Source organism: Phyllopteryx taeniolatus, chromosome 11, assembly GCF_024500385.1.
Source record: "Phyllopteryx taeniolatus isolate TA_2022b chromosome 11, UOR_Ptae_1.2, whole genome shotgun sequence".
Taxonomy (NCBI): Eukaryota; Metazoa; Chordata; class Actinopteri; order Syngnathiformes; family Syngnathidae; genus Phyllopteryx; species Phyllopteryx taeniolatus.
This window is the reverse complement of record NC_084512.1, coordinates 6,353,287-6,366,176: the sequence shown is the minus strand read 5'-3', so window position 1 is coordinate 6,366,176 and position 12,890 is coordinate 6,353,287. Positions and strand designations below refer to the sequence as shown.

Here is a 12,890-nt window from a genome sequence, read left to right as displayed (position 1 = left end):
GACACTCTGCTGACACTGGAGTGTGTATGTGGCAGCTCTCTTGGGACTGGTGGCTTTCCCTTAGCACAGATTGGAGGTGAGACCTTGAAGAAAAATTATTACTTTTATGTTTGCTTTATGGCCCATTTTTCACGTTAAATGCAGAAAATCTATTCAGAGGTCACAGAAATCCTGCTTCTCTCCATTGGCCAGAACTAATTCCCGCAGCCCTCGGTATCGATAAAGCATTCATGGGAGCAAAGTATGCAGGCTATGTACTGCAGCACTCAAGTCTCTATTTTCTACTAGCCAGTCTATTGGGACTTGTTCAGCTCTTATCTGCTGGGGTATTAGAAATGTCAACTGCACACTTGCATGAACACACACACACACGGAAGGAGAGGAGAGCCCATGTTCGCTTATCTCTGAGTGGCTTGGCAATACAAGTTGTGATAAGAGATAACACTGGCAGAACAAGCCATAAAATCTGAGCTTTTATGGTGCGGTTATTCGTCTTTCTGTCTACAATTATGGTGATTACTCATTTCCCCTCAGCTCCCCCTCAGCATGCATCTAATAGACTGCATTTTACTAATAGAGAATTAAGTAGCCACTGTGGCAGTGGGGTTTATAAATATGTAAAATATACTTTTAATTATTTCATGGGAATCTGGCAGCTAATCAATAAAGTGAGACGTGACAAACATACATTTGACACAGGCCATTGTAAAGCCCCTGGTAAATGATAAGCATGGCCTGTCAGCGCAGCCCAGCCCTAATGAATATTTGGAGCCTGTCTTGTTAGGAGACAAATGGATTAATTGTGGCCTGCTAATATTATAGCTGCTTCATGAAGAGCTACATAGTGAGGCAGATGAGAGAGAGAGAGAGCGAGAGAGCGGAGCAGCCACTTGCTTTTAGAACCTTGATGTAAATTGGATATTTACTATGGTTGAGGGTTAAGTAGTGTACGGAAAGCTACCAAAGGTTAGTTGTGCATTCGTTTGTGTCCATCCATTTGTCTTGACCATTAAAAAGAATGACCTGTAGAAAGCGAAGCGGTGACACAGAGATGTGAATATTTTGATCCTTACTATTCATTCATTTAATTTAAATTTCCTCGGCTCTTCCTGTTTAAAGCCGTGTTTTTGTAGGAGATCGTATACATTTAAGGTACAAACTATATATACTGTATCATACCGAAACTTATTGTCGGACACAGTACTTTTTTACTTTAGTGACGCTTTAAAATTTGTTAAGATGTAATCATGACTTGAATCGTGGAAATGCCGAAGACATGTTGTGCACATTATTTTTAGCCTCAGAACATACTATAGTCATAGAAGTACTGTAATAAAAAAATAAAACTTCCCCTTTTCAGATACACCCAAAATATTTCAGTTGTATTAAATTCTGCAGCTCTTTAGTTAATATGTATTTACACAAACTCAAGCAGTTTGCACTGTGTGCCTTCCTATCGTCTATGTAGAAGATATTTACTGTTGGTAGTAAGATGAAAGAGAAGCCAAAGACGTGCGCACAGTGGAGGTGGAATTTCTTGGAAGCCTGGAAACACTGGGAATCTGTGACCTTGAGTATTGCCTTTGCCCAGTGCTATCCCCTCTTATTCTCGAGCCCCCCTCCCCTAACTGTCCCCCCTTTTTTTTCCTCTGTCCTCCTTGAGAGCGAGGAAGTAGGGGAACGCACAGGAGGTACAGGTCACCAGCCGCTCCACTCATCAATTAAATGTGCGACAGTGTTTTTTTTTCCCGATGGCTGAACTTATATGTCAAGGAGATGAGCAGGACCTCATGTTTGTGCTTTTGTCAAATCAGCAAATGTTTAATCTCAAGATGTGCCAGCACTCATAAATAATGCAGGCTGGGCCCAAACTGTCTCCCATCCTGTCGGAGAGAGACGTTTTGTCCAGGCCTCAACAAGAAAATACAGGAAGACTAAACCCATGCCTTGTCTCCTCCATCTGGTCGAGCTTTCAAATCCTCACCTCATCACTTTCTTTTCATTTCCTGTTTTCCTCTCCATCTCCTACCTTGACTGTGTTACAGCCTTTGCTTTTTGGTTTTAGCCATTAACCTCTTGCAATACCCACTAGTATTTTAATTTGTACTCTTCTTTATCGAAAAGGTTACTCACCAGCCTTCGCCTAAGGGAAGAAAAGAGACTCGGAATTATCCAGAGCAGAGGTCTGCCGTCTCAAAGACGTAGCGGATTGAGCCTGAGCTTTGCCTTCAGTTGCCCTAAATGTAAATAGGGCCAACAGAAAGCAGTTTAGTGGACTGTGAACCGCATCAAATCCCCATCTGTGCGACTCACTTTTTCCTGGGAAAGTTTTCTGATTGTTCACAGAGAAAATTTCTATTTTAAGCCTATTGAAGTGGATCTTTCCCATTTCAAAGGTTCATCTGAATGTGTTCTTTAGTACCAGAAATTGATGAGTTGCCACTTGAGAAGTACTACATACATATGGTGCTTCCACCGACTGCTCTTTACTGTACTGTGGGTATGTTACCATTTCTAATTGGGCAGAACTGTAGTGTGACAAACACTTATTGTGATGACTTGCTGATTTCCCGAAAATATGGTTCTTTCTTTTCAAATACGTTTTGAACAAATTCAGTTGTGAGTTTTTGTTTCCTTCATCTTAAATGATTAGAAAACAAATTCAATTAAACTAAGAAATGTGTGGTCGTTGAGCATTGCTCGAATATGACCATCTGCTGCAACAGCTTCTGCTGCTTCATCTTCTGTCTCTTGTTCTTGCAGGCTCTGGGAAGTTTCTACTTCATTCACGAGTCTTTGAAAAACATCCAGCAGTTTGATTTCAAAGGTGGGTCACACATATACATAACAGCAACGCACTCGAAATGAAATCCTCCCATGGTGGCCCATAATCCCTCCCCTGCATATCACATGCAACCATAGGCAGGCTATTCCAGCTTCAATCAAAACCAACGAGCTAAGATTGTCTTTGAGGGTAATGTTAAGAGGAGCGGGACCGACTGGTAATGCTTATTAATATTAGGATTTAATTCATAAGATTTCGGCCCTACAGTAATGGTGTTCAGCGGGTTATTGGACAGTTACGGCGGTCTCATCAGCCTGCGGTGTCAGAGGGCCCTTGGGTCCTGTGGCCACGCTAATTAAAAAAGGGATATAGATGTGGAGGCGCCTTGCTTCCTATTAGACCCAAGTCAGCATTAGCACCAGTTACCCCAGTGAAGGACAAGGGCGATGGCAGGGGAGGGGTCCTTCATTAGTGACGACCACTGCTCAGTGCACACTTTTTACTATTTGGAGTATTAAATATGACTTTTCATCTAAATAGTCAATTTCATGTAGTAGTCATGTCTTTTTTACTTAATACAAGCTTCACAAATGTCTCCACAATAGTGTAAGTTTTTATGTTCAAGGATATTATGCTTTTGAATAATTGCATATGTATGTACAGTATATACTGTGTGCTTAAATATACCAAATAACTAACATTACAATGTCAATATCCAGGAAACTTGACAGTGAGCTGCAGCATGAGTAAAGGAAGATCCCATTCTATTTTGGGACAAATTCAAACATTTTCTTTAAATATTACTATAACTGTAATTATTTATTAAATACAGTAATTAATTAGGGCTGAAACTAATGATTATTTTAACAATCAATTAAACTTTCAATTTATTTATTTTTATTTATTAATCGAGGACTGTTGAAAAAACCTTTTTCATTTCCATCCCTTTACTCAAAATCAGGAATCTCTTTCAAATTGACTGGGCAAAAAGTGCACAAACTAATTAATGATGAATCATTTACTGGTTTGCTCCGTACATAGGCAAACATTTCCACAGTAAAAACAGATGTTTGTGTCTTTTTTTATTATTATTAAACAAAGATAATCAGTCTGCTTTTGTGGAGGACGACAGAAATCTAAAAATAGTTGCCGTTGAGAGACAGAAATTCCGAGGATTTGGACAATATTAAGTGAAACCCTGTCTCTAAACGATTGGTTGTCGATTAAATTGATCATTAATTAGCTGTCGATTAATTGTTGCACCTTTACTAATGATCCTTGGCAGAATGCTCGGGTGGTGTTCATATGTGCTTTAGTGATTATGCTGAAATGTCTGTCGCATCATTGTGGTGGTTTGCAACTTTCTGAATGTGAAGATAAAAATGCCCTTATAATAATGATAAATAAATGAAACTATGTCTGTGTGTGTATATATATATATATATATATATATATATATATATATATATAATATTGATATAATAAATTGTCAGAGTAGAATTTCGGGATGGTGTCGTTGAAGGTGCAATAACGTTCAATGTGACTTGGGGATTAATTCATTAATTAATTAATTTATTTATTTATCTTTTAACACTTAAGCCAATAGTCTGGCTTTTGTCGATTACGTGATTTCCACGTCTGGTCTCAACCTGGTAGTCGAAATGTGCCATACCGTTGACCTAAATGACCTCGGAGGGTCTGTAATTTCAGGGTTATTTCTAGTCTTAACCATGTTTCCTCTTCTCCTCCGCTCCATGTACTTGAACTAGTATTAGCAGCAGCCACAGTTTTGCTCGCTCCAGCCAGATGAACATCATGGAAAAAAGTAGTCACATGACACGCTGTTAAGAGGAGGCTTGCTAATGAAATGTATCTTCAATTTGGACTTTGCTTTTTTTAATTAAACTAAATTCATCATAATCATATTAATATTGATTATACTGTAATAATAGCTCATATGACTTTGTCTGCGTTGGAGACAATCTCTGCGAGTTGGAAGAGGCGTGTTGCCGTTCTGCCATTCCAAAGGCGACACTGGTTCTTGCTTTACAGTCGCTCAATTTTCGGTTTTGATACTATATTGTTACAGTCGAGGTGCCCTTGAACAAGGCACACCTGCCCCAGCTCGCGATGTGCATCACGGTTTGCACATCACTTTCACTCTAACATTTCTCCTCGCATGCCTGCCTAAGTGGGATCTGCTTGTCTGTGTGGTGTCCAACACAAAATATACAGCAGTGTGAGTTTATTTTTTCCTTATAAACTTTAAAAACTAAATTAAATTAAAAATGCACAACACTATTAGTCCTCTATTTTTAGTCGTCTGCTTCTAAACTTCCAGATGTGTTCTTAACAACACAAATGCTTCTTGACATATTTAATCACCTCACTTACATTGGCAAAATGTATTATTCTCCTTTACATTATGCACTCCAAAAATACAAACTTGAAAAGAATCCAGGCTGTTCATAACCTTAAAGACATTGTATAATACTGGTCTCAACTGGCCTTGTCGGTTCGCTTCAAATTCTGTCATTGTTCTGCTTTCTGGCCAGCAGATGGTGTAGTTGTCTGTGCAAGGTTTGTAGCTCATTGTGGACTCTAATGCTTTTTAGAGCTTATTAATCACCGATTGGGGTCTTTTAAAATGAACCTGTGTTTGTTAAATATTTATATGTTTTTTATTCCGTGAATCAGCAAAGAAATTCAGGAAGGTGGTTGGGAAGGAAACCTGCTCCGAGACACTAGAAAGCACACCCTCGCTGGAGAAGGAGAAGTTTCCACAGGACTACTTTCCTGAGGTGAGTGGTGGGAAATTTAATTTGAATAAATTGATCACTTTTTTCCCTGTGAAACAGCTAAAATATATATATATATATATATATATATATATATATATATATATATAATATATATATGTAGAGAGAGAGAGAGAGAGTAGTATACAGTCTTTAAATTAAAATTACGAAAGAGATACTGCTTGTTGTTTCCTGTGGAAGAGTTTTATGCTTATTCTGATGTGTTCGGTTCTGTATGCTGCTGTGCGCCGTCATAGGGTAGCTGAGCATTGAGCAGAGCTGTGCTGATGTAGTCATGAAGAGCACGACCGCCCGCATGTCATCCCCGCACTCCCCACTCATCAGTCAACCATGCTCCAACGGCCGCCTCGGCACATATATGCAAAACAGATGGAATCAGCCTTCTCCGCACTTTTCCCCCAATTTCCATGTCTTTCACAAACTATAGGCCCCCGAAAAAACAGGAATCCACAACCTTGCAGCTCCACGACCCAGATTTCTTAGCTCCCGAGTCTGGAAATGATCTGAAACTAATTGCCAAGTGTGAGGTGCAAATCCATTTGAAACGATTATGTCAAAGCATTATTCTGTGTTTAAAAGGACAAGCAGCAAAAAAAACCACACAAAACAAGATGGCACAGCGCATCTTGAGAGGAAGAAGAGGAGTGATGTAGGAAGAACAGAGAGGTATATGGCGGTGGCGGCTGAGAAAAGTTTTTTCCCGTGATTTATCCCCCTTTGCTGACTGGGATATGAATCTGGGATGATGCTCCGGAGAGCGGCGCTCCAGATAATGTTAGCCCATTTAAAAAGAGCAGATTTGTGTAGTCTATCAGGGTCGCTGAGTATTTTTTTTTTCCCTGTGTCCCTCCTCCTCCTGCCCTCCATAGTGAGAAATTGGTTGTTATCATAGATCACAGATACTGCTCAAACCTCTTATGAAAGATGAATTAATTTCACTAATGCTTTAATGCAACGCTCTCATGAGGGAGGCAGACTGGTGATAACCCCTGCCTCGTCCCTGCTTCCTCCTCCTGTGATTTATGCCCTCTTTTAGTAGATGAAACTGCCTACATTTGCCATCCATCTGAGGCTTTGAGAAATCCTATTACATGGGGATCTTGGACTGAACAACGTTCCACACACAGTCCCAAACCAGTTGCTCAAGTCTCAGCTTGTTCAGGTCACACCGTCTCAGGCTTATCATGATATTGGAGTGACAGATTTGGAAAGGGACACTTACCAGACAGACCAGGAGGGCAGCTTCTGTATCTTTGTTAACATGCTCATAACTGATGTTCACTTCAAATGAAATGTTTTATTAGGTTAGATTAGATATTTTATAATTTATAAACTACTTTTTATTTGTTGGAAGAGGTCTGCTTTTAGAAGTTATAGAGTGATAGCAGACAGATGACTTGGCTGGTGGGAAAAAGATGTTTGTTTCTCTGCATCTGTCTTACCTTTCATAGGTCCCCATCAGTAAAGTGTCATTGGGCTCGATGTTGATGACAGCATGCTATGACAATAGTCAGTGTGTATGCACATATAAACATTTGGAAAAAAATGAAACAAAACTGGTCAACTTCTGAACAGAAAAATATAAAATTCCCCATTTGAAATAAAATGTTACTTTTCCAGGATCATAAAACTAAGCTATATTACAGTCCTATTATATTAACTAAACATGCTCCGTAGAATAAATATTTAGTGTGCTCGGAAAGACTTTCTGATGAACATTCTGTTCTTTTTCTCATCTACTGCCATCACTGGTACTCCTCTGTGCTGGAATTAAACAAATGCAAAAGACATCCTTGCAGAGCTGAAGTCTCACAAGATATGATATCCTGTGAGACTTCATCAAATCTTGCGGTATATTAGGGCATCTGCACATTGATGCTTTCAACTCTGGGTTTCTTATAGAAACCTATGGATGTAAAGTTTGTATACACAACTGTATTTAAAACATTGACTTATGTGTGTAAGTGTAGTCTAGGCTTTACATGATCAATATGTTTGGGGTCCGATCAGCGAGTTTAAAAATCCTATTAACGATCCGATCACAAGATGGAGAAATGTGTCTATTTAAATGACTTGTTCATTTTCTGTATATACTTGTGTACTGTATAGTGAGTATCTGCAAAAGTATTCTCTATTCAGGTCATGTACTCTAATCAGTCAAGTCAAACCAACATGACAACATGAGAGAAATAATGGGTGCTAACTTACTGTAATTAAATTACTTTATTGTAATTAAATTACTTAACAAACTGAAACTGTAGAGCATGATTCCACATAATGTCGGCATGTTAACGAACAACCGTTAGTGCTAGCACTAGCTTGCTAGACTACATAAAGTTTTGTTGCCTGCTTATAAGCCGTATCAAATTAAAAGTATGTGAACATACCTCAAGCAATCCTTGAATGAAAGTCCTCTCCCGAGCAACGGTGACCACCAGCACACATTTTTCTCCATTTTGTTCTTGTATTACACACGACGCTATCCATTATTGTTGTCGTCGCCAGGGTAACGAGTGTATCCGGTCGTGTTTGAGTTGACAAGATAAAGCCCAGTGATCGTAAAAGACGGGATGCGGTGGTATCGGAATACAAGATTGTATTGCAGTAGTCTAACATAGTGCTATCGTGAAAGACCAAATTTGTCTTGTAGTCTGAGCCACGGATTACGTGTTGTTTGTCTCAGACTTGTTGTCTGTCCCACACCCAGTGGCGGAGCTAGACGTTTATCCTTGGGGTGGCCAAGGCTATTTCAGGGGGTGGACAGACAATGACAATGAATTTGTTTCTCGACCAATGAATTGCAATCAGTCTCTAAATGTTTCAATGTACATACTACGCACACAGAAGATGTTTGTGCGCATAAATTAAAGTTTATTAACAATGTTTACAATACAATGTACACAAAAACACAACTGCAACAATTTTTCAATAATCACAGAGTAACCCACTCACACAGTTATCCTCTCACACACACGCACACACACAAAATTACCCACTTCTTGGTACTCGCGCATACACACGAGCTATTCACTCACACTCTCTGTCCACCTTACTGTTGCCTGACTTGATTCTCTTTAAGAAGTTATGTATGTTGTCCCCCTGTCTTCTCATTTCTCAACAGACCCTTTGAAAAAAAGGCCAGTTTTGTTACTCTTAGCATCACTTACAATTGCACAATGTTAACTACTTTCCGTACCCATATATATATATATATATTTATATATATATATATAATGAATGAATTGAATTACAGGTAGGCTATACCGATTGATACTGGTGAAACTTCAGAAATCAAACTGAACTATAAAGGCAGAGTTCAATTAGAGTATTTATGCTTTTTAAACAAGTTCCACTTGTGATGCTCATTAACAGCACTTTTGTGATGGCCCAACTCCTGAAGTTTTCTTTGAAAGCACTCCACTAGTTTGTCCTAAAAGTGTTTTTAGCTAGCCTGTTGTGCAGTACATTATGCATGGAATAAGATGCTCCATAGAAGAGAGAAAAAAGCAACAGCAACACTTTTGACACTATAGCAGTGTCAGTTTTAAAACATTTAAACAAACATATCTGTATACCAACAGTTTAGAGACATAACAAAGGGCAAAACGTGAAGGATAATCGCGCAGCCGCCTTCACGTTATATTTCATGTAAGCCAACAGAGCATGAAACAGCTAGCTGGCTGATTGTCTGCTAGTTTCATTCCTCTAAAATCATTGGAGAAACACGTCAATATAAGCAGCAACCCGAATTAAATGTACACGTTAATGTGGAGTGGCTGTTGGAAGCTGACACTGGTCATCTGGAGACGCCATGATATGTAACTTGTCCATGTGCTCATGTTTGTTTGTGCCAGCCTGGGAGAGAGACTGTCACACTGCACTGGCTGCTTATTGAAACACTGCATAAGTTTTCGTTTTTCCCGCCATGAGATGTAACGTAATGTTAACTTTAGCTTTATAAGCGTGGCTTCTAGCAAAATGATCTCCTATCTGAACACAAAAGTGATTTTAAACAGTGACTCATTAGGACACCACCGTAAAACTTACTTTAGGATGAGGTCGTGATGTAGACTGGCTCTGGGGCAAATCCTCTTCTTCTGTTGAGATTCTTCTTCTTCTATTAATAAATGTGGATTACAACTCATTTTGGTACATAGCGCCAACTACTGTACAGGAGGGACTTAGCAGTCAAAAGACGTCACTGATTTCAAAATGCAAACAGCTCCTTTCAACAAGACTTCTGGTGCTGTCAATCATCTGGGGGGAGGCACCTGGGGGGTCCAATCAGATTTCAGGGGGGTCCAGTGCTACCCTGGCCTCCCCTCTGGCTCCGCCCCTGCCCACACTGCCGACATGTTTTAGACAAGTTATTGGCAGTCAGATACTTACAGTACTAGTCAAAAGACATGCGACAAGGCTAAAAATAAACTAGCTTTTGGATTCAAATATATTGTACACGATGGCGACGCGGAGTAAATGTCTTTTGCAGAGCCGATCAATGACGTCATTGATCAGATCGGTGAATTGTGATATTAAAGCCGATCAGCATAAAATGCTAATTTTCGTCCGATACCGATCAAGCTGATCAGATCGGAGTAAAGTCTAGTGGAGTAATTTACTATATTATTTCCGTCCATCCAGCCATCCATTTTCTATACGGCTCTTATCCTGTTGAGGGCGACGGGTAGTTGGACCCTATCCCAGCAGACTTCATGGCAGACCTCACTCTGGACTGGTTGCCAGTCAATCACAAGGACATATGGAGAAAATAACCATTCACACTCACATTCATACTTTCACAGAGTGGGAACTGAAACCATGCTGCCTACACCAAAGTGAGGCGAGTGTAACACGATACCTTCAGGTGACCCCACTCATTTCAGTGAGTTCAACAGTATTTTCCATGTAACAAGTTCATGATGAACAAATTCATAGCTGAATTTGGTCTGATGTCTTCTCTGTCTACATTTAATTGTAATTTAATATTCCATAAATGAATTACATTTGAAATTCATGCTCATGGCCATTTATTATAATTTGTAGTGTAATGTGAGATTAATTAAAATATTCATGAAAAAGGAAGTTTGCAAATATCTTTTCAAAGGTTGCCATAATGGATTTGGTGTCTTGTTGTCTTGCGTTGTTTTCACCCCCGACTGAGCATTAATATATTTATGTCGTTGCTGCAGTAATACATGCCTCCACAAACCATTGCATCATACGGATTTGTCATCGCCCAGTATAAATAAAGTATATGACCAAAACCTTAATGTGCTCTTGCTATTGATTGTTTTACACAGGAGCAGAAAAAAATGAAAAGCAAGAAAATAGCCGAGAGGTGGTAGATCAACCTCCCATAAGCATTTGTATTTCCATAAAAGCATGGAATTGATTCCATATACCCCTCTAGTCCCCTCTGTAATACGCTGTGACATAGAGACACGATGCCTCTGAAGTGAGTTTTCCGCATGTGGTTCTCTGCTAACAGTCCATGACACATACAGTACTCTAGATGTTTGCTGTCATACGTTAAGATGAAGTCGTTTAACCTGGCTTTTGGCTGTGTGTGTATGTGTATATATATATATATATATATATATATATATATATATATATATATATATATATATATATATATATATATATATATATATATATGTGTATATATATGTGTGTGTATATGTATATATATATATATATATATGTATATGTGTATATATATGTATATGTATATGTGTATATATATGTATATATATATATATATATGTGTATATATATGTGTGTGTATATATATATATATATGTGTATATATATGTATATGTGTATATATATATACATGTGTATATATATATGTATATGTGTATATATATATATGTGTATATATATATATGTGTATATATATATATGTATATGTGTATATATATATATGTGTATATATATGTATATGTGTATATATATATATGTATATGTGTATATATATATATATATATATATATATATGTATATGTGTGTGTATATATATATATATATATATATATATATACGTATATATACATATATATATATGTATATATACGTATATATATATATATATATATATGTATATATACGCATATATACGTATATATATATATATATACATATGTATATATATATATATATATACATATGTGTGTATATGTGTGTATAATGTGTATATATATATATATATATATATATATATATATATATATACATATGTATATATAAAGTGTGTGAGCATACCTCAAGCAAGCCTTAAACGAACGTCCTCTCCGATCACCGGTGACCACCAACAAACGTTTTTCCCCATTTTGATCTTATAAACACATGCCGCGATCCATTGTTGTCGTCATCGCCATGATAACGAGTGTATCCGGTCACGAGTAAGTTGACAAGATAAAGCCCAGTGATCGTAAAAGACGGGATGCGGTGGTATCGGAATACAAGATTTTATTGCAGTAGTCTGACAGTGCAATCGTGAAACACCAAATTTGTCTTGTCGTCTGATCCAGGCATTACGTGGTGTCTGTCTCAAACGTGTTGTCTGACCCACACCGCGATATGTTTTTTTTTAAAATAACTTTATTGGTGGTCAGATATTTACAGTACTACATCAAAAGACACGCGACATGGCTAAAAATAAACTAGCTTTTGGCTTAAAATATACTGTACATGATGGCGACGCGGAGTAAATGTCTTTGATTGATCGGATCGGTGAATTATGACATTAAAATTGATCAGCATAAAGTGCTAATTATCGGCCGATACCGATCAGGCCGATGAGATCGGTATAAAGTCTGTGACACAGTTACCTTAACTCTAACACATAAAACTGTTCCGGCATAAAAGGGATACAGATCCTCCTTTCTACTTGACCAAACAGCTGAACGGGACCAGAAAAAAAAATGGAAGTCAGCACACACCACCTCCCTCCATTTAAAATGCCTCTGATTAACCCCAAATTAAGTTCAGCAATTCTAGTAGGCGTTTGTAGTTACATCTTACAGCAGAAGCAATGGTCAGAACTGAGTTTCCACCGAATCAGCGGGCTCGCATTGTTCAAAGGTATCAGTCAGCAGACCGATGCAAAAGAATTTTCAAGGCAATAAATCTACTATGGAAGAGAGTAAAGACATGGATCATCCAGTGGAGACAATGTGGCACAAGTGTGACGTTACCAAAAACTGGACATCCCTCCAAAACTGATGAAAAGGCAAGAAGAAAACTTTTCAGTCTAAAGGCTTCTTTATAATCGCACGGACGGC

The 12,890-nt window shown here is 38.2% G+C and overlaps 1 protein-coding gene across 4 annotated transcripts in view; it reads left to right on the top strand.

Annotated features, from left to right (window-relative positions):
- Window positions 1–12,890, top strand: part of LOC133485533 (inositol polyphosphate-5-phosphatase A-like) — a 211,900-nt gene that overhangs the window by 108,191 nt on the left and 90,819 nt on the right. For all 4 annotated transcript variants that reach the window (XM_061789372.1, XM_061789370.1, XM_061789371.1 and 1 more), the window contains 2 exons: window positions 2,764–2,827; window positions 5,483–5,586. In XM_061789372.1, the coding sequence (XP_061645356.1) occupies window positions 2,764–2,827; window positions 5,483–5,586 (168 nt within the window). The remainder of the gene's footprint in view (window positions 1–2,763; window positions 2,828–5,482; window positions 5,587–12,890) is intronic.